This window comes from Pteropus medius, unplaced genomic scaffold (genome assembly GCF_902729225.1).
Source record: "Pteropus medius unplaced genomic scaffold, Ma_sr-lr_union100, whole genome shotgun sequence".
Taxonomy (NCBI): domain Eukaryota; kingdom Metazoa; phylum Chordata; class Mammalia; order Chiroptera; family Pteropodidae; genus Pteropus; species Pteropus medius.
Window position 1 is genome coordinate 5,801,901 of NW_024340848.1, and position 26,928 is coordinate 5,828,828.

General features: G+C 38.7%; 1 protein-coding gene across 1 annotated transcript in view; it reads left to right on the top strand.

Moving 5' to 3' along the window:
- The first annotated feature begins 15,810 nt into the window (after window positions 1-15,810).
- Window positions 15,811-26,928, top strand: part of GPC6 (glypican 6) — a 984,775-nt gene continuing 973,657 nt past the window's right edge. Inside the window, exon 1 of the mRNA XM_039837677.1 lies at window positions 15,811-16,601. Coding sequence (XP_039693611.1) covers window positions 16,442-16,601 — 160 coding nt within the window. The 5' untranslated portion in view covers window positions 15,811-16,441. The remainder of the gene's footprint in view (window positions 16,602-26,928) is intronic.

Here is a 26,928-nt window from a genome sequence, read left to right on the forward strand (position 1 = left end):
ACAACCTGTAGATTGTGACTGATTATAGTAGCTGGCCTTAAGCCTCTACTGTGCATCTTGTGATAAGAACAGCCCCGCCTGTGCAGGCTGGGGCGGAGCTGGAACTGCACCTGTGCCTTGCTGTGTCCTGCTACTCCCGAATAAAGCTATGTCACATCTGCCCATGGCTCCTCGAATATTCTTTCAGCTGCCAGAACCATGCACCCCAAGCTTTAATACTCCGAACCTGCAGAACACTTACCTAGTGGAAGGATAAAAATATCTTGATTGGTTGCAATGTCTTTGTGTTTGCCTAATGATAATGGTAGAGTAGAAATGGAGGATTCAATTGATTTGAGGAGAGGATCACCACCTCCTTTTCTACCCAGTTCACCTGACAGTCTGTGGATATATCCACATCCTTACCATTTCCCAACAAACATCAAATTCCTTGAAAATGAATTCTAATAGCACAATTCATTTTGAAAATTGAGGCTCTCCTCCTGACCTGTAACACTCTTTTGAAAATTTAAGATGTGATTTCTTATTATACTCTAAATTTTATTTTTTGAAAAGTTACACCACTGTTTTTGAATCAGAATTAATATCATACTTTAAAGTGTAGGAAACTGATGATTTTAGATTCTTTCGTAAGGTAATTGTCAAGAAATGAATGTTTATTCTGCTATATGTGGCCAGTTAAAGCAGTAAACTCCATCATGGAGAAATTAAAATTTTCTCCAAAACATATTGGAAAATATTCAATAGGTTCAAAATTACCTTAATATTCATAGGGCTTGGAAGCACATGAAGCGGATGACAAATGTGAAGGAAGGCAAGCTAAACCATTAAACTGATCATTTTATATATTTCCAGGTTCATTAGTTTCTCAAGTCCTAACTGAGTGCCAAGTACAGGTAAGACCTTTTTCTAGGGGCTGTAATAATCAAATTTAACAAATAAAACCAAAAATCTCTGGGTTTTCAGAGCCACCGATCCTTTAATTAAAGTGCACTAAAGTCACCATTGTAAGTGTTCCCAGACCCCTTCTTTGATAGCTTTTAGAAAAGCTATACGAAGAAGCTAATTGTCAATCTATAAGACATAAATCATAATGTGGTCCATATTTTCATTAAAGTTTATTACACAAACATTGGATTCAAGTGATATTCCTCAAAGAAATAATAGTTAAACCTAGATTTTTAAGTATGCCTGAGATTAAAATTTTAAGGCATGGTCTCTGTACTTGTTTCTTTTTCTTGAGGCCATCTTATACCAACTCTTACTTCTTATCTAATTATATTTTTGAAAATTTAAACTCTAAGGGACCTCAACTCAATCGGGGACTGGAATGGAGGCTCATGAGGTCAGAAACGCAGTCTCTCTTTTCATAATTTCATAACATGTTTCTAGCACAATATGAGATGTATATATTTATTAAATGTTTTATGTAAATGAACGACCAAATGAATAGCCTACTTTAAAAAATCAAAGTGATAAAACAAATTGTGAATTTGAAGTGATAAGCTGAGGAAAACTGATATAACATACCCAGGACCTGAGGCAAATGTGTAAATGGAAGTCCATAGACAGGATTACCTAAAAACTTGAACAAACAGAACCCCTCCCCTGTTCACTTTCCTGCACAGCAGGATGTCTCAGTTTTAAACTGTCTTTTTCAAAATTTCTAAGTCCCTCTCCAGTCTCTGGTATGACCAGGGCTGAACTATCTCTCTGGGAGGGGTGCACCAAGTTTAGACCTAGACAAACATAGGTCCTGACCTTGTTTCTCCTATTTGGGGTTCTTTCCCAACTCATACACACCCTCCCTTGCTTGTGTAATACACATATGCATGTGTACACACACACACACACACACACACACACACACACACACACACACACACGGGAGGTGGACTTGACCAGACATTTCAAGTTGTTCAAGTACTTGTACCAGTAGGATCATTCTGGGGCTCTGACTGAGTTGACTACGGTTTATGAAGAGTTGCTCCTTTTTACCCGGTTCCGGGAGCACTAAGAGTCTCAGTCTGCATACAGTTAGTGATTCACATACAACTCAAGGGCTTGAGAACAGCTGCCCTAGCAGAGACCATGTTGGGGTACGTTGCTGACAGAGATGCTTCTGACTGCGGAGACCTGGAATTGAGATACAGGAACAGATGAACTCATCTTCCACTCATACAAAGATCAAGAGTTCAGGGTACCTCTTGCTCTGGCCTGAGGAGACAAGCTAGTAATAGAGCAAAATGCTTGGCAAAATGCTTGGTCTCTCTGACTCCGTGTTGTTCAAGCCGAGTAGTTCTCATGGCCTTCAGACTAAGAGTTCCTGCATTAGCATCCTAATAACTAGAGGAATTCTGCCTGGGGCTTGAGATTTTGCAAAAAACAGCCCCTCCCAGTTTCCCTTCCCATAACAAAAAAGAAGTTGGAATTCTGTGCTTTCTTAAGATAGATTTGAGGAACTGCTAGGGCTCCCATTATCTTGGTTGACACCTTCTTGAGCAATAAACCTTTTCTTACTCTAAACTCTGATGTGTTGAGTTTTGGCCTTTTGAAGTATAGGGCATAAGGACTTTGGACTGGTAATATGTTGAGAGCAGAGGTGGTGTTAAGGGTGGAAAATTTTCAAGTGAGCCAACTAGCTAAGTCGGCTACAGGGAAGAAATATCTTTAGATACCAGAAGTTGTCCTACTTGCTTGTGTGTGGTTTAGGAAGTGTATTGTATAAGATATGAAGATGGCCGATGTCTGCTTCTGTAATCCATTTACTTGTTAATTAAGGGTGTTGTTCCGGGCAAAGATATGCTAACAGCCAACTTCCACTTCTGTGATCTGCTTGCTTGTTCAGATCACCAGGATATGGTCCTAAACTTTATCAGCTGCCTCCTCTGAAAGCTCGGGGCTGATGTCCTCTAGCCCTGTGTGGTAGAGTCAGTCGCCGGCCGGCTAATAAAGGCTCATAATTAATCTCAATTGGCTCCGTGGGTCTCAGAATCGTTTGCGCCATAACAGTGGCAGGTGACAGACCCTCTGTGACATGCAGTCTCAATCCACTCACTACATTCTCCTGCTCACAGTCTCCTGCTCACCCTCCTTGCTTCAACTTTCCGGATCTGTAAATTAGATCTTCTTCCTAGGATCATCAGGGGGTCACAAATTCAGAAGATGAAATGGTAGGCAGGGAAAGTCAATGTGTGATGTGGACAGGTAGAGACAGGAAGGGGAGAGAGATAGCTGCCAAGCTTGAGTGCAGACTTTGACTAAACCGGGCTGCCTAACTCGTCTCGACTCCAGCCAGATGTGGGCTCTGTTCTGCCATATCTTTGGAATTTTCAAGAGAAAACACAAAATTTAAATTTATTTTGCCGTATCTCACAATTTTAAGTGGTAGTCCTATTCCTAATTATTTAGAGGCCAGCACAGCATGTACATAGGCCAAATCATTCCCCAGGACAGCCATTTCATATCTTAGAACAAATATTTATTTAAAAGGGCTGATTTAATTCCCCTTATCTTCTTAAGGTGGTGTGATACTGTGATTTATAATAAGAAATATATGTTTGGTCTTCATTCATGTTCTGGCAACTAGTTCATAAAATCCTTGGAATTTCCTAAGTGATAAGAGCAACAAAGGTGTCTCTTATTATGTTAACGAGGTGACTTTTGGTCCCCCACCCAAGGATAGAGGCTGATTGCAAGGAGAACCAAGTGATTAGAGGATTGAAACTTTCAATCTGAATCCCCAGACCTCCCGAGAGAGCTGGAGATTGACTTCAGTTGCTAATGACCAAAGATTTAATCAATCATGTCTGTATAGTGAAGTCACTATAAAACCCAAAAGAACGGGGTTCAGAGAGCTTCAAGCCTGGTGACTACATGGAGATTTGGTGATAAAGTGCCCTTGGACAAAGCATGGAAGCTCTATGCCCCTTACCCATACTTTACCTTATGTGTCTCTTCACTGGCTGTCAATTCGTATCCTTTAATATATTTTGTAACATATCACTAATCTAGTGAGTAAATGGGTTTCCTGAATTCTGTAAGCTGCTCTAGCAAGGGGAATGGGGTGGCCCTGGGGCCCTCCAATCTGTAGCCAGTTGGCCAGAAGCACAGGTAACAACCTGGGTTTGAGACAAACATTTAAAGGAGAAGGGAGGAACAGTCTTATGGGAATTAGCCCTTAACGTGTGCGATCTGACGTTATCTCCTGGTGCTAGATAGCTAGTCAGACATGGAGGACAGGGGAACAAAGGAGTAGTTCCAGAGACTGCCCAAAGAACACCCTACTGGTAGTTAGAAAATCCTTCCTGCATCCTCAGAGACAAAGGACAGGAGGGTCATGATCTTAGCTGGCCTAATCAGACTACAGAGACCTGCACAGAAGGTGCTACCCTAATTTGCCCCAAGTTCCATTATAATACTATGCTTATATCTGAAAGTTCATGAATCTAATTATAACAGACTGAATTTTGGGCGAGCGTGTGTGCACTAGGCAAAGAGTTATATAGCAGCCAAGTGTCAATCAAAATGACCTCACTTGCCAATCACCTAGAAATGCCTTTGGAACCACCCATCACGGCCCAAATATAATGCAGACATTCCCACTTCTGGGCCTTTTTGTGTTGGTTATTATGGTGGTGGTTGTTACAGTGCTATGTTACAGCTCTTCACTGAACCATGTGTCTCCTTGGGGCATGTTTTGTCTTTCTAAAATATACTTTTAATAAACCTTTTCTAAATTTCACTGACATGATTCTTCACTTCGTCAATGAGGAAGAACTGAGGAAAAATTCTAACTACGATTCAGCGCCATTGTCCCTCTCCTCCCCTATGCCACTGGGGTGATGCCGGGTTTCACATCACCCCAGTGGTAACACTGGTAGATAGTGTTAGAACTGAGTTGAATTATAGCACACTCAGCCAGTGTCCAGAGCATTGCTTGGTGGTATGTAGAAACAATGCCTTCCCCTGCCCCCACCTTCAGCCCCCATTGGAATTGAATGATCTGGACCTATTGCAGGTTCTCGAAATATTTTCTTAGGATCCTGGGACTCTCACTCCCCCAGAAGCTGGAGGTGGAATGAAAAGAAGCTACCTTTAGTGACTTAGAGTGGTTTACATTCTTTGGGCGATCAGAGTAACTATTGCACATATGTCCCTAGAGTAGAAAAATACAACAAGATAAACACAAAATGTTAATCTCTAGTAAGAAAATGTGCCATATGTTTTTTTCCTACCTAGCTCTACTTAACTCACCAAAGTGGCTTGAGGGGCCCTGATAGGCTTAACTTTGAGCTGCTCAAAGCGTGGTAGCGTGATGCACTCAAATCATTATTTGTAGGACTTATGTTTGCATAAATGGGTAGATGAAACATTTTTAGAAAAATGCAATTAAAGTTGTATTTTAATTGTAAAAATACAATTAAAATTCTTTAAATTTTATAAACATAAGCTGTCGCTTCCTTTAAAACTTTCATCCACATTACTTTGTGACATAAAGTACAATTAAAAAATATCAGAAATTAACGTGTTTTTTGTACCCTAGTATGCTTTGTTGTCCTGCCAACTTTCATCCACTTGATCAGTATTTGTAGTAGTTTCACCCCAAGCCCTCTTTATAAGAGAGGGTTATGTTCCAAGACCCCTAGTGGATGCTTAAAACTGCAGATAATGCCAAACCCTATATACTATGTCTTTCTTATATATACATACATACCTTTTCACTTAAAGGAAGTACTTTATGGCTTCTCTTTGGCATTTCCTAATCGCCAGCATCACCATTCTTGTGCTTTGAAGACATTAAGTAAAACAAAGTGAACACAAGCACGGCATGTGGTACAGTGACAGTCCATCTGATAACAGAGATGGCTATAAGTGACTTAGCTGTAGCAAACTCAATGTGGAATCGCTCAACAAGGGGAGAAGGGCAGGATGGAGCTGGGTGGCTCTTTTCATCACACTACTCAGAACCGTGGGAAATTTAACATGAATTGTTTATTTCTGGAATTTTGCATTTAATATTCTTGGACTATAGTTGACTGCAGAAAGCCAAACTGTGGGAAAGCGAGTACTACTGTACACTGTCAGTTGAGATAACAAAGAAGTCAATTTTCATCTCTTAAATTTCCAAGAAGTCTCTTAAACTTAACTCAGAGGCAGCAGTCTTGACAGGCAGGCACAACATTTGGTTTGTAAGAGCAAGAAGCGTTCTGAAAGAAGAAGGGGTGCTTTTGAGTTCTAAGGAGTCTAAGTTCCAAAGGAAGCAAGCTCTGTTATTTTAGGCCATAAGCAATAAATTAGAAAGAATGTGTAATACATTAGGCACAAGCCATTCTCTCATCTCATTCTAAATAAAAATGCTGAATGAGGAGGAAGAGAAAAAGCTGAAGGGAGCTGATAAAGGTTGGAGTTTCCCTGTGTCTTTCTGTGGGCCAAACTCTTGATAGGATTAGGATCCCCAAGGGGTGAAGATGTTCATTCTGACTCTCCTACTTGGAGACACTGTAATCGGCATTCTCTCCAATATTCCTTGTACTACAATGGAACAGGAGCAGTGAGACCCCAAAAGAAAAGATGCAGGAGTGAGGGAACAGCAAAGAGCTGCAGGAGGGCAGCCCAGCCTTTCTTACGAAATCAACAAACGGCAGAGATAAGTTGAGATAAAGAAAGCTACTATCACTTCACACGCACTGGTGAAGGGGCAAGATTCTAGGTGAGAAGAGGAATTTCAAGGCCTAGGATGGACCATGTAGTCAAGGGCTGGAAAGAGATCTATTTTTATCTCAGAGACCAAAAACTAGATGATCTGTTTTCACCAATGCCTGAATGTCTTGTCATCCCCACGTGGATAAAAATGAACCCCTCCTAGGCAGGGAGATATGTCTGAGAAAATCTCTATGCAACTAAATTTACCTTGAATTGGCGAGATTACATTTTCTGCTAGTAAGTAGAAGAGAGACTTAAAATAGAAATTCAGTTCCATCATAGGAAAATAAAGGGAGTTCTATTTCTTACACCTGAGTTTGTGGCCTGTGAAAATTCATAAGCATTACACAAATATAAAATTTTCCATTTGAACGGCTACCAGTTACAAGAACAATAATTTTGCATAATGGTTAAATAATCCTTCAAGTCAACTTGAACAGGAACAAGCTTTATCCTCCCCCAACCAAAAGAAAAAAAAAAGAAGAAAAAATATCTTTAGAAATCTTCTTGCCAAAGTCCAGACTTCTTATAATGAATATTTCAATTCAGTGCTGTGATGCCCCATATTTCTGTTGAATGGTGAAGTATGTGTGATTCATTAAGCTCTCATTCATTATGAAAATAGACTAGCAAATTATATTCTTTGTAAGTGAAACCATTATGGAAGTAATTTACAAAATACATTAAACCCTTTCATGATCTTTCTAAAGGAAAAACCAAATAGTCTTAAACACATTGCAAGGTCATTATCATTTTAAAATCACAGATCTTACTTTTCATTAGTTATTTTGTGAAATATCTCTTGCACGAATATCTAAATTTGGTTATACTTTGCACAGCAGAGACTACTTTTTGTGTGTACCCAAGAGATTCACAGTTCAACTATGTTTTTGTGAAGTTTAAAACAAAGATCAAATTCTAGTTTCTTAAATACTGTGTTCAAATGTTCTTTACTTTTCCTCTCAAATTTGTGTAAGCCAGTCTTGCCCCTTAGAGACCGTAACATGATCCTTCATCTCTTCAATTTTTGTACTAAATCATCGTTTTAAATTTGTAAAAGCAACGTATAAGTCAGGCAGCATGCTACAAGTTTAAAATATGGTTGTTGGACGCTCCATGGGGTTTTAAAATCAGTTATCTGCTTCAGTTAAGGTAGCAGTCGGAGCAGAGGTAATGCCCTCCCATGCTATGCAGTCACAATACCGTTCATTACCAACAACATGCCGGTACATGTTTGTTTCCCAGGAAAATAGAGCCCTATTCATTATTCATAGAAGTCCTCCGGTACAGTAAAGACATTCATTCTTTAATGGTCTATGACTAGCGTGTTGTGAAGCCGAAGATGTTATTTTTGGAAGATAGTTTACCAATTAAAAGCAAAGAGCACCGGACTGCTTAGTAATGTTCTCAACATTGATTGGCTATGATTGCAAATGAACATCAGGAGAAAACTGAAGGCTCATTGCTGCCTGCTTCTCTGCTTGCTTTAGACGCCTCCCTGGAAACAGATCGTTAGTGGGTGGAACTTCCAACTTCCAAGTGTAGACTTTTCCTTTTCTCCAAGTAACTTAAAAAATGTACTAGGTGTACTCTATCACAAACATTTAACTATTTCCCCTGAAATGTAATAAAAGGTGTGAAGTTCACATAGAGGCAAGTGTAGAAACGATTGCTTGGAAGTGAATTCAGGCTGTGATGACAAATAAGGCCATATTATTCAAGGAAAAACATAATATTTTATATGAAATTAAATATATCCTACTTTCTCATGGCTGATAAAGAATAGAGGCTGTTAACTACAAATGTTTTATATAAATTCAGTGGAATTAACCTTGTTTAGATTTTGACTTACCATGCTATTTTCTTAACCATAGATTTTAAAATTATTGCTATTTCGTATTCGTTATGCAGGCTGTAAACTTAATAATTTATTACTTTTCCTTAGCATTTACTGATCTTTTAAAATGTGGCCCAGTGGAGTATAGGGTAGCCAGAGACTGGTTAAGAAATTTTTCTCTATGTGAAAGATGAGAATACGTTTGTGAACACTTTATGTAATCTAAACTAAAAAAAAAACTTATGCATAAAACTCTTAATTGAAAATATTAGCATTGACAGAGAATATGTTACAGGATTTGTCTGGCCACATTGAGAAACTGTTTTCCTGACTTAGTAGGAGACATATTTTATTACTAATTTCTTGTATTTATTATTCAGAGTAATGACTAATTTTGGAAGCAGTTTTCTTTTGGTACTTCTGATGTCCATGTATATTCATTCCAACAATGAATGTGAATAGTAGAGTTTAAAAAGCTATATAAATAAGAATTATCATTGAAAACATTATCCTTGTAACTTATCTAAGAGATGATATTCACCATAAAAGAGTCAGTTACTTTTTTTTTTTTTTAAGAATCATCCTGGCCTCTTCAAATGAGATCACTAAATAACAAGATTATAATTTTTGTCATAGGATAAAGTAAAATTTATTAATGAAGTTATTGATATGTTACTAGATTGACACTATTCTCCTGGTTGCACTAGGACTTTGAGTTTTATTTTGTAGAATTATATATTAGTACAAGCTGGCTATTTTTTCCTACCCGCTCTTCCTTTCTTTCTTTGAATAGTTTCTAGCTGGGATATGTGAGCTGTATCCACTGAACAGAGAAGAGCTAACTGATCGCTTGGCCTCAAGAACATTGCCTCTAACCCCTTCCATCAGCTTTCCACAAAGAAAATAATTCTGCTTCAAAGTAGAATATTCAACAAAGAAATTTTATTGACTTGTATGTACCAGTGTATGAAGCAGAATTCATTTAAAATTTTCACTATTTTTTTCTTGCTAGTGTCTATGTAACATGATAAAATTGAATGGATTTAATCATTATGTTTTGAAGTTTTTTAGAAAATTCCCCCAATTAAAAGCTTAGAATATGCTGATTATTGAATTTTAGAATATTCAGATTGCCTCTCATTACTACAAGTAATTTTGTGTCAAAATATGATCTAGCAAGTTTTAATCACATTAATGTCTTTTGAAATTTCTTGTAATTCTAATCAAACAATTTTTATAATTTTCTTATTCAAGTAGCTTTTTGTTTGTTTCATCCTCTTCTTATGAAGAGATATTAGGTTTAGAAAAAAAGCTTAATCAAATTTACTTTGCTGTTCCTTCAGAGTTGGGTCCTTCTAAACTAAAGTTAAAAGAGCAGAGCCCTGTATATAGCAAAATTGATAATGACAGTAACATTTTATGAGTTCATCATCAGTTTTTTTCCTAAAAAACAAGTATGTTGTACTGTTTACTTAATGTCGAAATAAGTAATGATAGTTAATTAAGCGAGTTTTTTTTAAATCTGAGAAATCATTTTAATAAAGAGAGTTAAAGAGTTTCGTTGACGAAAGTTAGTAACATGTGAAGAGCCAAATCCCCTGCCAAATGAGCCTGTGTTGTCATCTACTTGCCTTAAGGAATGTCATTGTTTATGGTGCCAGATGATCTGAAACTACGCAAAGCTCCATTCATCTTTCACAAAAGCAAAAGAACTAGAGTAGTGACTGCCAAGATCCATGTCCAATAATCTAGATATGTCAAATTACTGCTTAGCTACAGAATCATCTCTCATAACATTAATATCTGTATTTATAACAAGACTGGTTAAATGATCTTTTGTGAACTACAAAAATGCAAGTTTATTAATCTGCAATAGGATTTTCATTTGTGTCACTCTTTTCCATTTATATTTCTCATTCAGAAACACTTCAAAAACACGTGTATTTTACACAGTGACTTTGTTGAAGGTAACTATTAATATTGTGTCGTAAATTCAAAATGAAACTCGCTTACTTATGTATAATTAGCTTTTCTAATGATCGTATGAAATGAAGGTTAGCCAGTATTCCATTTGCCAAGATTGTTCTAAGACAGAGAAGTGGTCTTAACATCAATTTTTGAAAGTATGTAAATATTTTGTTACTTGATATTTAAATGTACTTAATAACCTTAGATGTATTTCTAGGCATAAAACTCACTTAGAATCAATGAAGAGTAGCTTTGTGGATCATTAATAAATATGAATAATTAAAATAGCATTTTAAATCATTGTAATACCATATTTCCTACCTATACTTTCTTGATGATTGTTAGTAGTAGTTCAAGTAAATATGAACAGTGCTCAAAAATACATGAAATACTTTTTTGTCTGAGTTTCCTCATATATGAAAACTAAATATAATTAAATAATCAAAGTTCTTTCAATTCTCTTGGCTAAATCTTGACGTAACTATTAAGGGGAAATCTGATTAAGCGGATCACATGATTCTCTCCTCTGAAGCCAAATAGCTCTGGCTTCAGAGTCTTAGAAGAATATGGCAAGACAAGAAGAATCTGTTGTTCCTCAGTGTTTTTGATTTTCCCCAATAGGTCATTAGCAACCCAGTTGGTTCTCCATTGCCCTAAAGATGTAATTTTAATTGGTTAACATTAATACTAGGTATTTTCTTAGGGCTTAATAAATGTTGAATGGACTATTAGGCTTTGATTGGATATAAAACTTGCTAAGAAAAATAAAACATTATTTTAACCATTTCTGTCTATTATTCACTTAAGTATACTTTTTTTTCCCCTCTGTAATACAGCAAACTTCCCATTATCCAGGCACCTGGCAGAGCTACTGTTGTTAGATTTTTGACAGCTTTTTCATTACAGGCCCTGTTTTTCAAGAGGCAGGTTAACTAAGCGATTTTGATTTGTGCCAAGCTGAGATGTGGAATAGACACTTGAAGTCTATTCTCTTGTTTTCATAAGATTTCATTTGAACTTATTTGTCCTTCTTGATCTAAACACACAAAGGAAAAAAAACATACTAAAATTCATCCAGTTTCTCATTCATGAATTGGTATAACTGAGCAAAAAAATAGTAAGTTCTGTAGTTTTTCTTTTTCTTTTTTAATTCAATGTTAAAAAAAAATTAAAAACAAAATTTCATACCTTATTAAGAAAAGTATTAATACCCAATTGTTTTACATATATGAGATAATGGTAAGGCCTTTTTATAAAACATGACAGCAATGTTAACATTTTCATTTTAGAAGTGTGACATACTCATTTTAAAACAATAACTTTCTCCTGTAGAGAAATTATAAAATGCAGATAAGAAAGAGAAATATTTAAAATCATCCTACCAGTTAAGATCATATTGAATTTCAATCTCTATGTCTAGTCTCTGATTCTTTCCCTGCAGTTTTAGAATCTTCTAGAAAGCATTCTGATGACCACTTCACCCCTTCCACATAGAGGTACTATGCTGTAATCATCTATTCCTGATGTTCCAATATTCTTTCCACCCTCTTCATAAGCTTTTCTAATGATGGTATAAAATGAAGGTTAGCCAGTATTCCATTTGCCAAGATTATTCTAAGGCAGAGGAGTGGTCTTAACAGCAATTTTTGAAAGTATGTAAATATTTTGTTACCTGATATTTAAATGTACTTAATAACCTAAGATGTATTTCTAGACATGAAACTCGCTTAGAAGCAATGGACAGTAGATTTCTGGATCATTAATAAATGTGAAAAATTAAAATAGCATTTAACTCATTGTAATGCCATCACATATTTTCTATCTATACAATTCCATGTGGTCTGGCATCCACTTCATTACTTCAATACTTTACTAAAATGTTTCTCTTGAAGTTTGCATAAGCCTGTTTATCATCATCCAAGTACCATTTTCTCCATCTTTCTTGTCCTTGCTGTATGGGGTATGTTTTGCGTCTAAAAATCTTCTCCTAACTTGGATTCCAAGATGTTCCCTAATTTTTGTTCTCTTCTTACATTTGCAACTAATCTCTATCTCTTGCCTTCACTTTCACTTGTTCTTCCTTTAGTTTGCTTTCATTTGCATTGCTTTCATTTATAAACAGTAAAATGGCCAACTGACAGTGGCATAAACTATAAGGATTATTTATGGTTTGTTTAACCAGGAGTCCGGAGGTTGGCAGTCTCAGGGCTGATTTGGTGACTCAAACAGGAAATCAGAGAATCTAGATATTTTTTCATCCTTCTGTTCTGTCATTATCTGTCTGTTAGCAATCTCTTGTCTCCTAGTCACGCCACGACCATCCAGCTATAAGAAGGCAGGAGGCTGGAGTAAAAAGACTTTTCTGCTCCTAGACTTCTGTCCTTTAATAAGGAAACATATTTCTCAGAAATCTCTTTACAGTTTATTGGTTAGAAACAGGCCTTATGCCTACCCCCACACTATTTAATGGGGAAGAAAAAAAAAATGATTGCCATGACTGGCCTAGACAAATTGTGATTCACCCCCTGGTGTTGGCACAATGCTCCCCCCAAAACAATCAGTCTTAGGTAGCGAGGAACAAGAGCAGATGGCCATGGAGTAGGCAACTGACAGAAGCAGCTCTGTTTACCTATCAACTATGGCTGCTTCTTAAGACTCAGTCTTTTCCTCTCTATGACTCAAAGTCTCTGAGGTTCCATTTATCTTATGCCCAGAAGGGCATGTTGTGAAAAACAACTGGTATATGAAAGTGTCGTATAAATAAAGGTCTTTATTGTCCTAGTAAATATACCATATTTTCCCCAAAAGGCTCACAATTTTATGTATATGTATATGTATATGTATATGTATATGTATATGTATATGTATATGTATATGTACATGTATATATATATAGGTGTGTGTACTAAGGACCAAATCATGCTAATCCTTTTTGCAAAGTTTTTCTTCACCATCTTTTCATTCACTGTCCGCCTATTCTGGTCTCAATCATCTGAAACCTTTACCATTGTGGCTGAGTTCTCTTTCTCCTATCACCTGTCTCTTGCTTCTATTTGTTTGTCTCCTCTGGTTTGATGTTCTCCAGTGTTCTAACTTTTATCTTATTACATGCAATATAAACATTACCACTGAAGTTCAGGTCTTTTAACATTTCTGTCTATACCAAATGCCAATTTCTTAAAATGAGTTCTCTTGTTTCTAGTCAGGCCTCTTCTATGAATTTCTAAGACATTCAATGCTCATTTTAATACATCATCTAGAATCTGCTGCTGCTCTTAGCTGACATGTGTTTTGCACATCATTTCAAACAGTGCTACATTACCCAACAAGTAGACCAAGAAGGATTTGAGAGCACCAGTAAAGCAAATTATTTAGAGTTCACAATCCTACCCTAAATTGTTTCACCCTCCTGAGATTAAACTAATCTATTTATGCTTTAGTTATAATTATTTCCATATACTAGTCTTGCCACAAATACTAAGGACATTTTATAAGCATAGGGACTATGTGCAATAACCCAATGCTGTATAGTTGTACAGAATGCTCATTAAATACTTAATGATTGACTGAATTTTAAACAATTTAAACCACATATACTATGTTTTGCCCGTTCTTCCTTTACCTCAAATGTCCTTTTTATTGCATTATCTGCTATGTATTACTAGGGTCAGGGTAAATTATGAGTCCTAGTGTGAAATAATAGAATAAGTTATATGTGTAATTGCCCCCTTCCTCTGGGTTGTATAATCCAGATCACATGACTATGATAGAAACAGAAGTTTGAAGGAGGTCATGTCAAATATCATAGAAATATTGACTTGGCTACAGCAATATCTAATCCAGCAGCACAATTATAATGAAGGGAAAAATTATGCTAAAATTTTAAGAGAAAAAACGTGTATTGTGACTGTTGTTTTCCAAGACATGTTTAGATATGAACATGTGAAGGACAAGTCCCTTTGTAAATAAGACAACATTTTTAAAGGATTTGCATTGCTTAAATGAAGTTAGATCTTAAATTTGAGAGTCTTTTTGGTGGATTAAGAGAGGAGGGATTTATTAAAGAGAGGAAGCAAAGTACCTAATGTGTTATGATGATGAAGATGATTATGACTGATAGTGATAAAAAATAGAATGACTTAAATTCCATGAGTCATTCCGGTCATCAACAGCCATTATCCAAAAGTATCCTTATTTGTAGCTTTATAGGTGAGCTGCATAAAACTGGACACTATTCTATATTAATTTCTGAATAATATGCTGGACTAGTATACATATGGCCACACAAGTGAGTATGCATTACCTTTCTTTTTTTTTTTTCGTCTTGGATTTAACTACCTTAGTAGTTGCAGGTACTTTGGGTTTCAACACAGACTTACCCCTAGCAGAGTTCAGTGTGTTCATTAAAATAAGAAAGTCAATGGAAATTAGCCAGCCCTGAGTTTTCACTTCTATTTCATTTCACAGAACTTGAGTGTAAGACAAGAAGAAGAAAATGAATTGGTTTTCCACTTGAGAATTCTGGTAACTTGGAAAAAGTGTTAAGTCTAGCAGGTGAGATCATTTGGGGAGAGAGAAAGGAGGTATCACGTCTTTCCCCAATATCTTCCATCAGGCATCCCACTGACACTCCTCCCCCCTCCCCCGCTCTCATTTTCCCATTGCTTCTGTGCTCTGGTTTGTCTTCTTAGCCTCCTTGTTCCTCTATACGCTGGAAACCTAAACAGTTATTTCTGATCCAAGATTATGGAACATTTGAAATTAAAACGGGGGAAATTTTTGAGCCCAGAATCAAATATTAAAAAATAAAAAAAAAATCCTTCTGGTCTCTGATGTGTGCACGAACTATCTGTTCTTAGAAAATAAAAATAAACAAAGCCAAACCGAAATTAGACAATTAATTAGACCGGTGATTGTGCTCTGCTATTGAAGGGTTCCCCTATATGTTTATCTCTACTCTGGCTTTGTGTTTCAGTAGGTCATGAATATATTAAGAGCAACAATTGAAATAGCACTGCTCTTTACGCCCACAAAAAATATAGTTTAATAACATATGAGTCAACGACTTAAAAACATTGTTTCTAGATTGATTACATTGTTTCTAGTTATTAAAGGTAGCATTTTGGATCAATATGAAGGATGTGAACTGATGAGAAAACAGGAACGTTGTCCATCCCCCCCACCCCCGCCTCTTTTTTCTTCTACCAAGTAGAAATAGATCCAGTCCAGGTTTTGCCTTCGACTCAGCCTCTGATTTCGGCTGTGCTCTGTGTAGCACGTTTCTCCCTCTCCCCTCCTTTCTCCTTCCCTCTTGCCTCCAGGATTTCTGTCTTCCTATTTCTGGAGGACTCTCACAGGCTCCTTCGGTCTGTATGAAGCTGAGGTTTCCCCTGAAACCCGTATATCCCCAACACATACCTCCACGCACACACATCCCCAAGAAGCCCGCGCTCACACGGACACACACGCGCGCACACACACTCACGCTCGCCTGTCCACCTCCCTCTCGGGAGTGCCGGCGCGCGTTCCCACCTTCGCTGCACACTTCGGCGAGCCGAGCTCCCAGCGCTCTAGGATTCTGAGGCTCGGAACTCGGATCGCAGCTCTGAAACCCCATGGTGGTTTTTGAAACATTTCTTTTCCTTCTCTTTCCCGTTTTTATTGCACCGTTTTCGATCTGGGGGGCTAGAGGAGCAAGCGGCTGCTTTCCCAACCAGCCCTGGTTGGCTTGCCATCCTCCATCTGGCTTATAAAAGTTTGCTGAGCGCAGTCCAGAGGGCTGCGCTGCTCGTCCCCTCGGCTGGCGGAAGGGGGTGACGCTGGGCAGCGGCGAGGAGCGCGCCGCTGGCTCTGGCGGGCTTTCGGCTTGAGGGGCAAGGTGAAGAGCGCACGGGCCGTGGGGTTCACCGAGCTGGATTTGCATGTTGCACCATGCCTTCTTGGATCGGGGCTGTGATTCTTCCCCTCTCCGGGCTGCTGCTGTCACTCCCGGCCCGGGCGGATGTGAAGGCGCGGAGCTGCGGCGAGGTCCGCCAGGCGTACGGTGCCAAAGGATTCAGCCTGGCGGACATTCCCTATCAGGAGATCGCAGGTAAGCGCGGGCGCGCGGCCGGGGCAGGCTGCAGCCCTCCGCGGCCGCACGTCCCACTGGGCCGCCCGGCGCCCTCCGCCTTCCCCCTGTTGCTGAGTTGCTGGTGTTCACTTTCGGTCAGGGCTCTCCATGACGCCGCACCTCTGCGCTGGACCGCGGATGCTCCCGCGGCTGCTCCCGCGGGGGAAGGTGTGCGTCTCAGCTGCCTCATTGTGTGCACACGCGGGAGCGCCCGCCTTCCCTCCCTCCTTGCTTCTCTGCTCTCGCGCCCTTGCGCCCCCTTGGTTGTTGGCTCCCGCCGGGCGGGCCGGGGAGCCCAGGACATTCCCGGGTGGCCGCAGCGCGAGGGCAGATCGCCCAGCGAGGCGCCCACTCCGCGCCTCTCGCTCGGGCAAACTTGGGAGAACTGTGGCCGCAGTTTGCTCAGCGCCACAGTCTGAGTGGCGCCTTCTCCACTCCCGCGCTTGCGCTGGCGGGGGCGGTGGAGAGACGCGGAGGGCTCCCCTAGCCCCTTGATCCATTTTCTCCGGTTCGGGGAGGCAGAGCGTGCGGCGTCCCGGCCGGGGGCGGGCGAGGTTGGGGGAGCCCCCACCGGTGGACTCGGCCTCCCCATGTCCGCAGTTCCGGGCTGGTTTGGGGAGTTCAAGGGCTGCCTGTTTCAGATTTGGGGCGGGCTTTCCTGATACGGTTCCTCAGTGCTTCCCCGATTGCTAGCTGTTGGTCACTTCTGGTTGGGGGGACATCCCAGCCACCCGGCGCAGCGGCCTCGTCCGCCGGTTCTAGGCAGCTGAGCCAACTTAAGCTCAGTAGTGACTCCGTAGTGGATTGGTCTCAGGGTCCGTGGACCTCGTGTCCCCCGCGTGCCTCGCCACTAGCATTCTTCCACGGAGAGCTCTTAAGCCCCCACCCGCTCTCTCGGCGCCAGTGTGTGGGTAGCGCTTGGTCTCCAACAACTTGCGAAGCAGCCAGGGTGCGTGTTTTCCGGCTCTTTGCTCCAACCGAATCCGAGTTTCTCTGTGGCTCTGTGAATGAAACGTGTCGGGGAGAGATAATCCTGTAGCTGCGAGAGAACAGAACCGAGAGAGGCTTAGAGAGGCCAGGAGATGCTGGGAGGGCGCGGGCTGCTCATAACCGGCAGCTGAAGTCCTCAATGACCTCAGGTGGTCGAGTCAAAACGCTGAATTTCCACCAGTGTCTGCGTTTTGCCAAAGAGCTGGTGGACAGATGAAAAGCTTTTTTACAGATTTTTGAAAGATCACAGTTTCGCTACATAGTGGAATTGCTGTTTTATTACGGCTGATTTACAAACTCTACAAGTGAGGGTTTTTACTTATATTGAAATGAACTCATTTATATCAATTCAAGTATTGAAAAAAATAGCTCACACATCACGTTATAACAGCTTTATATACAGAGAGCTTTTTTCAATTCTGAGCCAGACATAGCCAGCCTCTCGTGAGTCCAAGGCGGAACCTGCGGTGAATTATAAGACTACTTTTCTAAACCTGTCACTTCTCCCTTTTCCAGAACTCCTTATTTTGTTAATCGGTGAATAGAGACCAGCTGCCCCTACAGCTCCTTAAGTTTCTTAACGCTCCTTCCCTTTTTGTCTACTGTTATTTTATTCTTTTTAATTAATTGATAAGGATCAGCTTTGCGTTTTTTCCCTCCTCAAATCTCAGGGAACTCAACTTTTAAAAGGTTTGTAGCATGGATCCCTTCTTTTAGAAACTTTTACTCCTCTAATCTGGGCTTTTTCAAACTGAATCTTTTAAACACACAGATATTTCCCAACATGATTTCAGATCAGATATCTCAAAGAAGGAAATTAAGTATTTTTAAATTGCTTCAGTAATTTTTAGTAGATAATGGGACTTCCTGAAGACTACGGTTCGTGCTTACCATGATGCAAATCTCCTTAATATCAAGGTGAAAGTTTTCAGTTTAAAGATTTCTGTAGTTACCATTTGCTTACCTGAGAAAGTAAATTTGCAGAGGTTAAAATAAAGTCTTCAGCAGATTTTTAACTACAGGTTTTTTTTCCTCTTTTGTTTTTTTGCCTTTTCCCTCCACCCCTTGACAATTACAGTGCTTGTTAAATAGCTATGAATTTTTAAAATGTGTGCAGTTTTGTTAAACTCACTTTCTAGGACTAACGGTACTATTGACTTTGCCATAACCCTGGTGTCCTTTGATACTGATGGAAATTATCAAGATACAGGTCACTGTGTGGTTACAAGCACATCTGATAAGAAAATAAATGAATCGTAAGATAATTACATAATAAAGACACTTTTTTTCAAAGTCTGCGTTACTCAGTGCTACCTATTACTGTTGAAATTATCACTTAGGAAATATGTCCCTTTATTAAATAAACATAGTCTTCCTCTCCTCCCTAGTTCCTGATAACAATTTACATGTAATTATCTAATATATGGTGATTTTCCTTTCTTCAAACTTCTTTTCATCCTTTACCTTGTTTGGACTTTTAATGGTTTGCTTGAGAAATGGCATATGCCATTCATCTGCTAGTGAACCTCAACTTAAAGGAACTGCTGTTCAGAATTTAGATTCATGAGATCTGTTTCTCATTGAAAGATATTTGCAGGTAGCTTGCCTGATAAAATAACTGAAAAGTAATAAGGACATTATGTTTCATCATGACATTATTAAAGTTTTACTCAGAACTCACAATAGTGAAATAGTGTTGCCCTTTTCTATTCTAGGATAAAAGGGAGTTCTTCAGACTCAACAGATGAAGAACTGTGATGGGTAATATATAAAGTTACACTCTCAGGGAGTGCTTGGGAAGGAGGAGGCCTTCAAGAGGGAGTTTGCACCATTAATCTTCACTCAGCCTTGATTTTAAAGCATCCCAGGCAGATCAGATAGACTATCTGTTCTTGTTTGAAAGACCTCCAAAGGGGTAGACTCTTGAGTCCCTCTCAGCAATCCATTCTAATACTTTAGTAATTTTTGTGGTATCAAAATGTTTCCAGATATCTAGCCAAAAGCCTTCACAGTGTGCTTGCTTATTTTCTCTTATTCTATCTTCTGGGAAGATACCAAGCGGTGGATTGTCAAGTTTTTTGTAGGACTGTTATTCTGATCAAAGATCATCCTTTCTTTGAGCATCAGTAATATTATCTCATTTTCCAACCCGACTCATCTTGAAGGCTCTGAACTTCTAAAGGGACTCCATAGCTGAAAAGAGCTTCTGCTTAAAAGTATGGACAATTCAGGAAATGTTATTTGAGGCATACTGTGCCACTGTTTTATGCTTTGAGCTTTCTTGGAGTCATTTATTATAATACTTCGTAGCTAACTAGTGGTAACTTTGGTCTACCTGTTCAGTGTTTTCATTAATTACCAAATACAACTTTATTTAACAACCTCTTATATAGAAATTACTATATGCCCGACACCTATTTGAAAACATTACTTAGTTTTAAAGCATTAAACGTTGCCTTATTGACTCCTTCTAATAACTAGTAGATGCTTTCATTCTCCCCATTTTATAGATGAAAAGACTGAGCAACAGAGAAACTTAAATAACTTAAATAATTGCCCAAGAATGACTCCGCAAAACAAGAGGCTAGAATTCAGATCCAGGCACTATGAGTCCCTAGACTTAATCATGCCCATTCCCATTATGTATTCATTAAATGAATGCATGTAAAATTAGTTCTTTTCTCATCTAATAGTGTATATAGCTTGGTATTGTCACCATATGTTTTCCCTCAAAATTCATGCTGAATATTTTTTATTTACTTGCAACATCTACAGTTCTTAAAAATCATTTGACTTTGGATTTTATGTTCTCAGGAATTGGCCACTCTACCACCACTAAACTGTGTACTTATTTTCCCAATCATTTTGTTTGTATAGATGTGGTTATATAAGAGGTGGAAACTAAAGAACATGTCCACCTCCTCCTCCCCGCCGCCGCCCAAATACTGGGCCTACTGAAATATTAGTTTAATCCAACAAAGTTTATTATAAGAAGTTATCATGGGGACAAAAGGAGGAGGGAATTTTCTCTCCACAGATTAGGAAAAAAATATAAAACTAACTGTTCTCAATATTCAGTTTGCTGCTTCTGTCTCAGGTATTTTGAGAGTTAGACTACTGCTAGATATTAAGAAAATATTAAATTCTTCATCTCTTTGATATCAGTTCATCTCAAAAATCAAAAAAATCTTAAAGTCTAAAATTAAAAATAAAGAACTTATACTCTGTTGATATATTAGACATGTTTTTAGTCCTTCTTTATTGGTTTTATATTTGAAAATATGTAATGCTTCATTTTACCTGGCTTTTGTCCAACAGTTCTTTTCTTTCTTTGGTGGGCTTCCCAGGGAAACTGTCCTTCCAACTTAGTTAATACATTTGCCATTAAAACAAATCTTTTTTACCCTCAGTTTTCATGCAGCTATCGCCTTATTATAAATGGAAAAATAGTTTTTGATAACTCTCACTTTTTTTACAGATATATTAAATATTCTAGTTGGGGATGAATTACTTAATTTCCATTTATCTCCCTGCTTCACAGATTTCTGATTTTCTTGCCCTCTGTTTAGTTGGCTGATGCTCTAAAATAATTTGAAAAACAGTGTGAGGTATAAATGAGTTAGTTGAACTTCAAATTTTTTAAAAAAATCATTTGTCAAGTCACTAGATTTCTAAAAGAATCACATTAATTCCAGTTATCAAAGCAATCTAAAATCAGGGCTATTAGGAGTGCCACTTGTTAAACTCTTAATTTGGGAATTAATTTTAGAATGATCCTTGCAAACAGAGTTATCTTAGCTGATTTAATTAGAGGATAATATGTCATTGAGAACAAGAGTTCATTTGAGTTGACTGATATATTTTTTACATAAAACTCAGATCTTTAAATTGCATTACATCTTAATAACTTGTGAGTAGAAATGTAGACCACTACCAAAAGTGATTTAAAATATTCAGCATTATGTTCTTTAAAATATTATAGTGTAAACATTGCATCATACTTTATGTAAGAGCACGACCAGTGTTCTTTAACAATTATGGATGAGTTTTATAAAATTGAAAATGATTAAGTTCTTTTAAACCAAAGTGACCTGCCATTCAGTCACTAGATTTGCATAGAAATATGAGTTTCGGTTAAATATTGTAGTAAAGGAACTGTTGATAAAAAATTTTAATAGCTTAATCTTAACTTATATTCAAGCTCACAAAAGTAACATCATGAGGCTGTTTTTCTCCCCTTAATTCTCATCTTCCAAAAGACTTTTAGCAAGGCCAGTAAGGTGACTTAGAATTGTCTTGCCAATATAAATAGAATACTTAATATTCACTTAAACTTGGCGCTTATATTCCTTTACAGACCAAATTCTTCCCTGTTAAATTCTTTAGCTGGCATATAATTTGACTTTAAATAGTATCATGGATTTCTCCAGTATTATTCAGTTTTCAGTGATTTACATGATACTATTTGAAAGTGTAATTGACTCCCTGGGATGGCATATTATAAATAAAGGGTTTTATAGTGGTAAGTCTTGGGTAAAGGTTTAAAAATTCTAATAAACCTGGATGGAAATATTTAAGAATTTTAAATGAGCCTGGATGGAAAATGTTTTTAAACAAATGCATCACTTAATAACAAAGAAAAATAGAAATTTGATTCCACATTTACACATTATCCAGGTTATTGATTATTTTTATAAACCATTCTCTATTTTCTTCAGGCACATTTTTTTTTTTTGCATTTATCCAAAAATATTTTTTGTTTATCTACTGTGTGTTAATCACTGTGCCAAATGCAGGGAATTTTAATCCTAGCAGGAAAGCAGAAATTAAGAGCACCATTCACAATGAATGGCCGAGATAAGTGCACAGCACTAGGGCACCTGGCACTGTGAAAGCATTTAATAGTAGTGTCTGATCTAATCACAGCATTATGGAAATGCTTCTTTGAGGAAGAGCAATGGGCTCTGAAACATGAATACAAAGTGAGTAAGGAGAGGGGAGAGTGAGGGTGCATATATTGCGTATATGGTAAGAAGTCCTTGAAATCAGAATTCCAGAACCGGAGGGAAACAGCCTGGGAAAGGGGAAAGAGGTGTGAGAGAGACTAGAGAAGAATAGCCTGAGGGCCTGGTTAATGACTTGCATACATGATCCAAAGATGACCCATGCATCCTGGCCCTGTGTTTACGTTTTCACTGCAGGCATGGACCCTTGGCTCTAAAGCCTATGGATACTAATGTTTTAACACATTCAATTGTTTTGAACATAGCCCAGGGAAGCATATTTTTAATCATTTATAGCCTGCGTGTTTTGTGTACCCCACAGAACTACACTCCACATATGCCAGGTTTACAAGACAAACCCGGGGCCTATAAAAGACTCCAAGCCATTGTTGCCTTCCATACCCTGTGGCTGAGCAACATTGCTTACATATATGATACCTATTTCCCCTTTCCCCTGGGAATTTTCCTTAACCTCTTCCCCTTCCTGGTAGTGCCCCTCTGTTATCTCTGGAAAGGTTCATGCTGTGAGGGACTTCCTCTCACATGCAACCTGTCAAAGTTGCACCCAAATAAAACATTTTGTATCCTACTGCCACCTTCTGGTCCTGACTCTTTCCTTGATCAGCCCTGAGATCCCCAGAACCCACTACAATGACTTTGGCCTTTAGCCTACAGCAGTAGGAAGCTGGTGAAGAAATGTTTTAATCAGGATCGGACGTGGTTTTGACATGTTACTTTGGTTGCTCTGTAGAGAATGGATGAGGGGAGCAAAAGCAAATAAAGGAAAAGGAGGAGACATTGACTTTAAACTAGATTGGTGACTGTGGTAGTGGAATGAAGTAGAAGAATTCAGGAAACATCTAGGAGGTAAAATTGGTACTGCTAAAAGACGATTTAATCAATCGAAAGTTATTTATTGAGCATCTACCATGTGACTGACAATGAATAGAGACTGGGGTGTATGTATGTGAAAGAGAGAGAGAGAGACTCAGAGAGAGAAGCAAGTGTCCCAGAAATATTCATTGAATTTACAAGGCCATGTAAATACTTTGACATAATTTGTGTGTGCTTTTTTAGTGGAAACGGCACTTAATATTATAAAACCAGCAGAGGACTTAAGGGTTATCAGCATGGCTGAGAGAAAGGGATTTCCCAAATTGGGCAGTGTGAGTTGTTAAATCTCTGAAAGTGTAGAATTACCGAAATATATGTAATCAGCTGTGCCCATTTGGAAACTAAAGTCACAGTTCCTTATGCTGTGGCAGCGTAAAAAAGAAATCTTAAAATTTTCACCAAGATGAAGAATTAATTAAATTGTTACTTCACTCCCTAATATTTAAACTATGCTGTGTTCATGGCATAAGTATCAACTATTATTACTGATTCTGATGCTAAGATAACAGAATGAAGTGATTTATATGACCTTGCTGATAGAAGGAGGTAAAATTTAATTGGTACTATATTAGTCAAGGTTCTCCAGAGAAACAGAACCAATAGGATCTATATCTACATATATCTTTAGATAGATCTCTAGATAATACCTCTAGATATGGATATAGGTATAGGTGTAAGAGGAAGTTTATTATAGGAATTGGTTCCTGAGGCTATGGAGGCCATGATCATCTGTCTGCAAGCTGGAGATCCAGGAAAGTGTCGGTATCATTCAGTCCTCCAGGGCCAAAGGCCCGAGAAGGGTGTTAGGGAGGGGCACAGGCATAAGTCTAGGAGTCCAAGGCCCAAGAGCCAAGATCTCTGATGTCCAAGGGCAGGGAAAGATGGACATATGAGCTCAGGAAGAGAGAGAGGAAATTTGCCCTTCCTCTGCCTTTTTGTTCTATTTAGATCCCTAATGGATTGGATGATGCCTACCGCAATTGATCACTACTTCTACTGAATCAAATACTAATCTCTTCCAGAAACACCCTCGCAGGTACATCCCACAATATCGGCATTCCTTAGGCCAGCCATACTGACACATGAAATTAAGCATATCAGGAACCTTGAAGGATAGGTAGCATTTGGCAAAGGAGCATGACAAAGACATTTGTGATAGGTTAAATGCATGAGCAAAATAGTGTGTGAGGAGGATAGTATAGTACAGAAAGGGATCTATTAAGAACTTATGAGAAATGATATTGAACAGGTAGAGTGGGGTTGGAGTTTTGATGGGCCTTGGAAATCCTAGATTGTATGTGGTAGAAAGTAGGTCATTCGGCATCTTAGGTTCTTGGCAGTGAAGTGACATGATGAAAGTGTGGCTTTATATTGGTCAAGCACTACAAACAGGATGGATAGAAGGGGATCATTAAAGGCCCAGGGGGAGGGAAGGAGGACAACCAGTGGGCTGTTTTAGATTCTAAAGCATGGGAGGCTGAGGGTCAGATGAGGTGAGAGGACAGAGGAAGGGGCGAATGAGTTCACCCAGAAGGAAGAGGCAAAATTAAAAAGAAAAAACTTAAAAGCTTTACTCTGCTACTTAGAAATTCCAATAAGAGTTTAAAGAAAATAAGATATTAAAATTCATACTTGAAATAATTTGTGTCACTTAAGATGCTTTTGGTAGCAGGTCACAGAAAATCTTGTATAGATAGCCTTATATGTTCAGGGAAGGCCATTATTTCACGTAAGAAATCTCAACATAGAGCAGTTCTAGGAGTGAGAAAGTGGGAAGTTAACAGTATCGTTGGAGTGCCCAGGTTCTCTCAGCTCTGAGATCTCAGATCTGAGGTCTTCTTTCTACCAGGTCTGCTCCATTATGGAAACAAGATGGCTGCTGGAATACCGAGTCAAAGCCTCACTATAATGCTCAGAGGCACAAAAAGAGATGATGTCTTCCCTTGAGTATCTATCTCTTCATTGACAAGGCAGCTACTTCCAGTAGTACCCCAGAAGATTTACTTACCTTCCTCATTCCAGAGTTGCTTCCTGTGCCTGTGCCTGGAAGAGAAAGAAAAGGGATCATGGCTGTTGACCTGGACCAATCAGAGTTACACTCTTACACAGAGGCTAGTGTCCACCTTCCTAAAGTCTATGGCCACTGAATTGCTTGGTTCATCTTCGTAATCTTAATGAGAATCCCAAGGAATTTAAGGTTAATGGAAAAATTGAGAACTATTCGCACTATCTGAATTAATTAGATATTTGGCATTCTTGCTTTAGTCTAGTGTTTCTCAACTCTGGCCAGTGGTGAACTTATAAATGTTTAACAGTTGGTTCTCAGGAGGTAGGGTGTCTGAAACCTGGTTTGTAGCATTTGCCAATTTCTGTGGTATAAATTATCCCATCATGACTGATTTCAAACTACTAACAGTTTAACAACCAGCTCACAAAATTCCTGAAAATTTAACACTTGGCTCTTTCAAGTTGGAAAAAGCCAAGGCTATCCTGGAACCATGTGAGATATTTTTTAAAAAATGCCTATCATGGGCTCCATCTTCAGTTATTCTGATTTAATTGGTCTGAGACAAGACTCCTTTCTTTTGTTCTCCTTCTCTTCTTCCCTTCCTCTCTTTCGCCCCGACCCCCTTAATTCTGATTTGCATCCAGAGAAAAGACAACTAGTGATCTAGAGCTGTGCTTCATGAACTTTATCATGCATCAGAATTACTGGAGGACTTGTTAAACACAAATGCCTGAGTTTTACTCCCAAACTTTCCGATTTAGTATCTCTGGCGTAGTTCTGAGGGGATGCTGATGTTGTTGGTCCAGGTACCATCTTTCAGTCTCTGGGGGCCATACACTGAGTGCATTCAATGTGGTTTTAAATACAGATTTTTGTCAGGTTAGACAGTTAAATTTAGGCAATGATTTTGTGTTAATTTTCACCTCAGTCTTGGTTAAGAATCTCTACCTAGAAAGTGTTGCTGCTGGAAATTGCACCCCTGATCTCCTTGGCCTTCTTTTAAATGTTTACATTGGCCACTAGGGGGACTAAGAGAAAGATTGATTGGATCAATTCAATCCATAATTACCTAGGCCTGGAACAAAACGGGCTTAAGCTAGTTGTCAAGGGCCTACCTGCATGAGTAGGAGAGAACCCCAACATTTCTTTAAAGGGGAACTGGAAAACATTTTAAGTTTCTTTCACTGTAGGATCCCTATTGTTTTTGCTAATACAGTAGGCTTTCCATGGGTACAAAAGACTCATTTTTTTGGGGGGGGAGGAGAAGATTTCTGATCAAGAATTATTTGAGTCCCTGACTGCCTCTTTGAACTATTTTTCTTACACTAGTCTCCCAAGTGCAGATCAAGCCATTTTTTCCCTGACCTCCAGACTCTTATGCAGAGAGACTACATTTAGACCTGGTCACTCT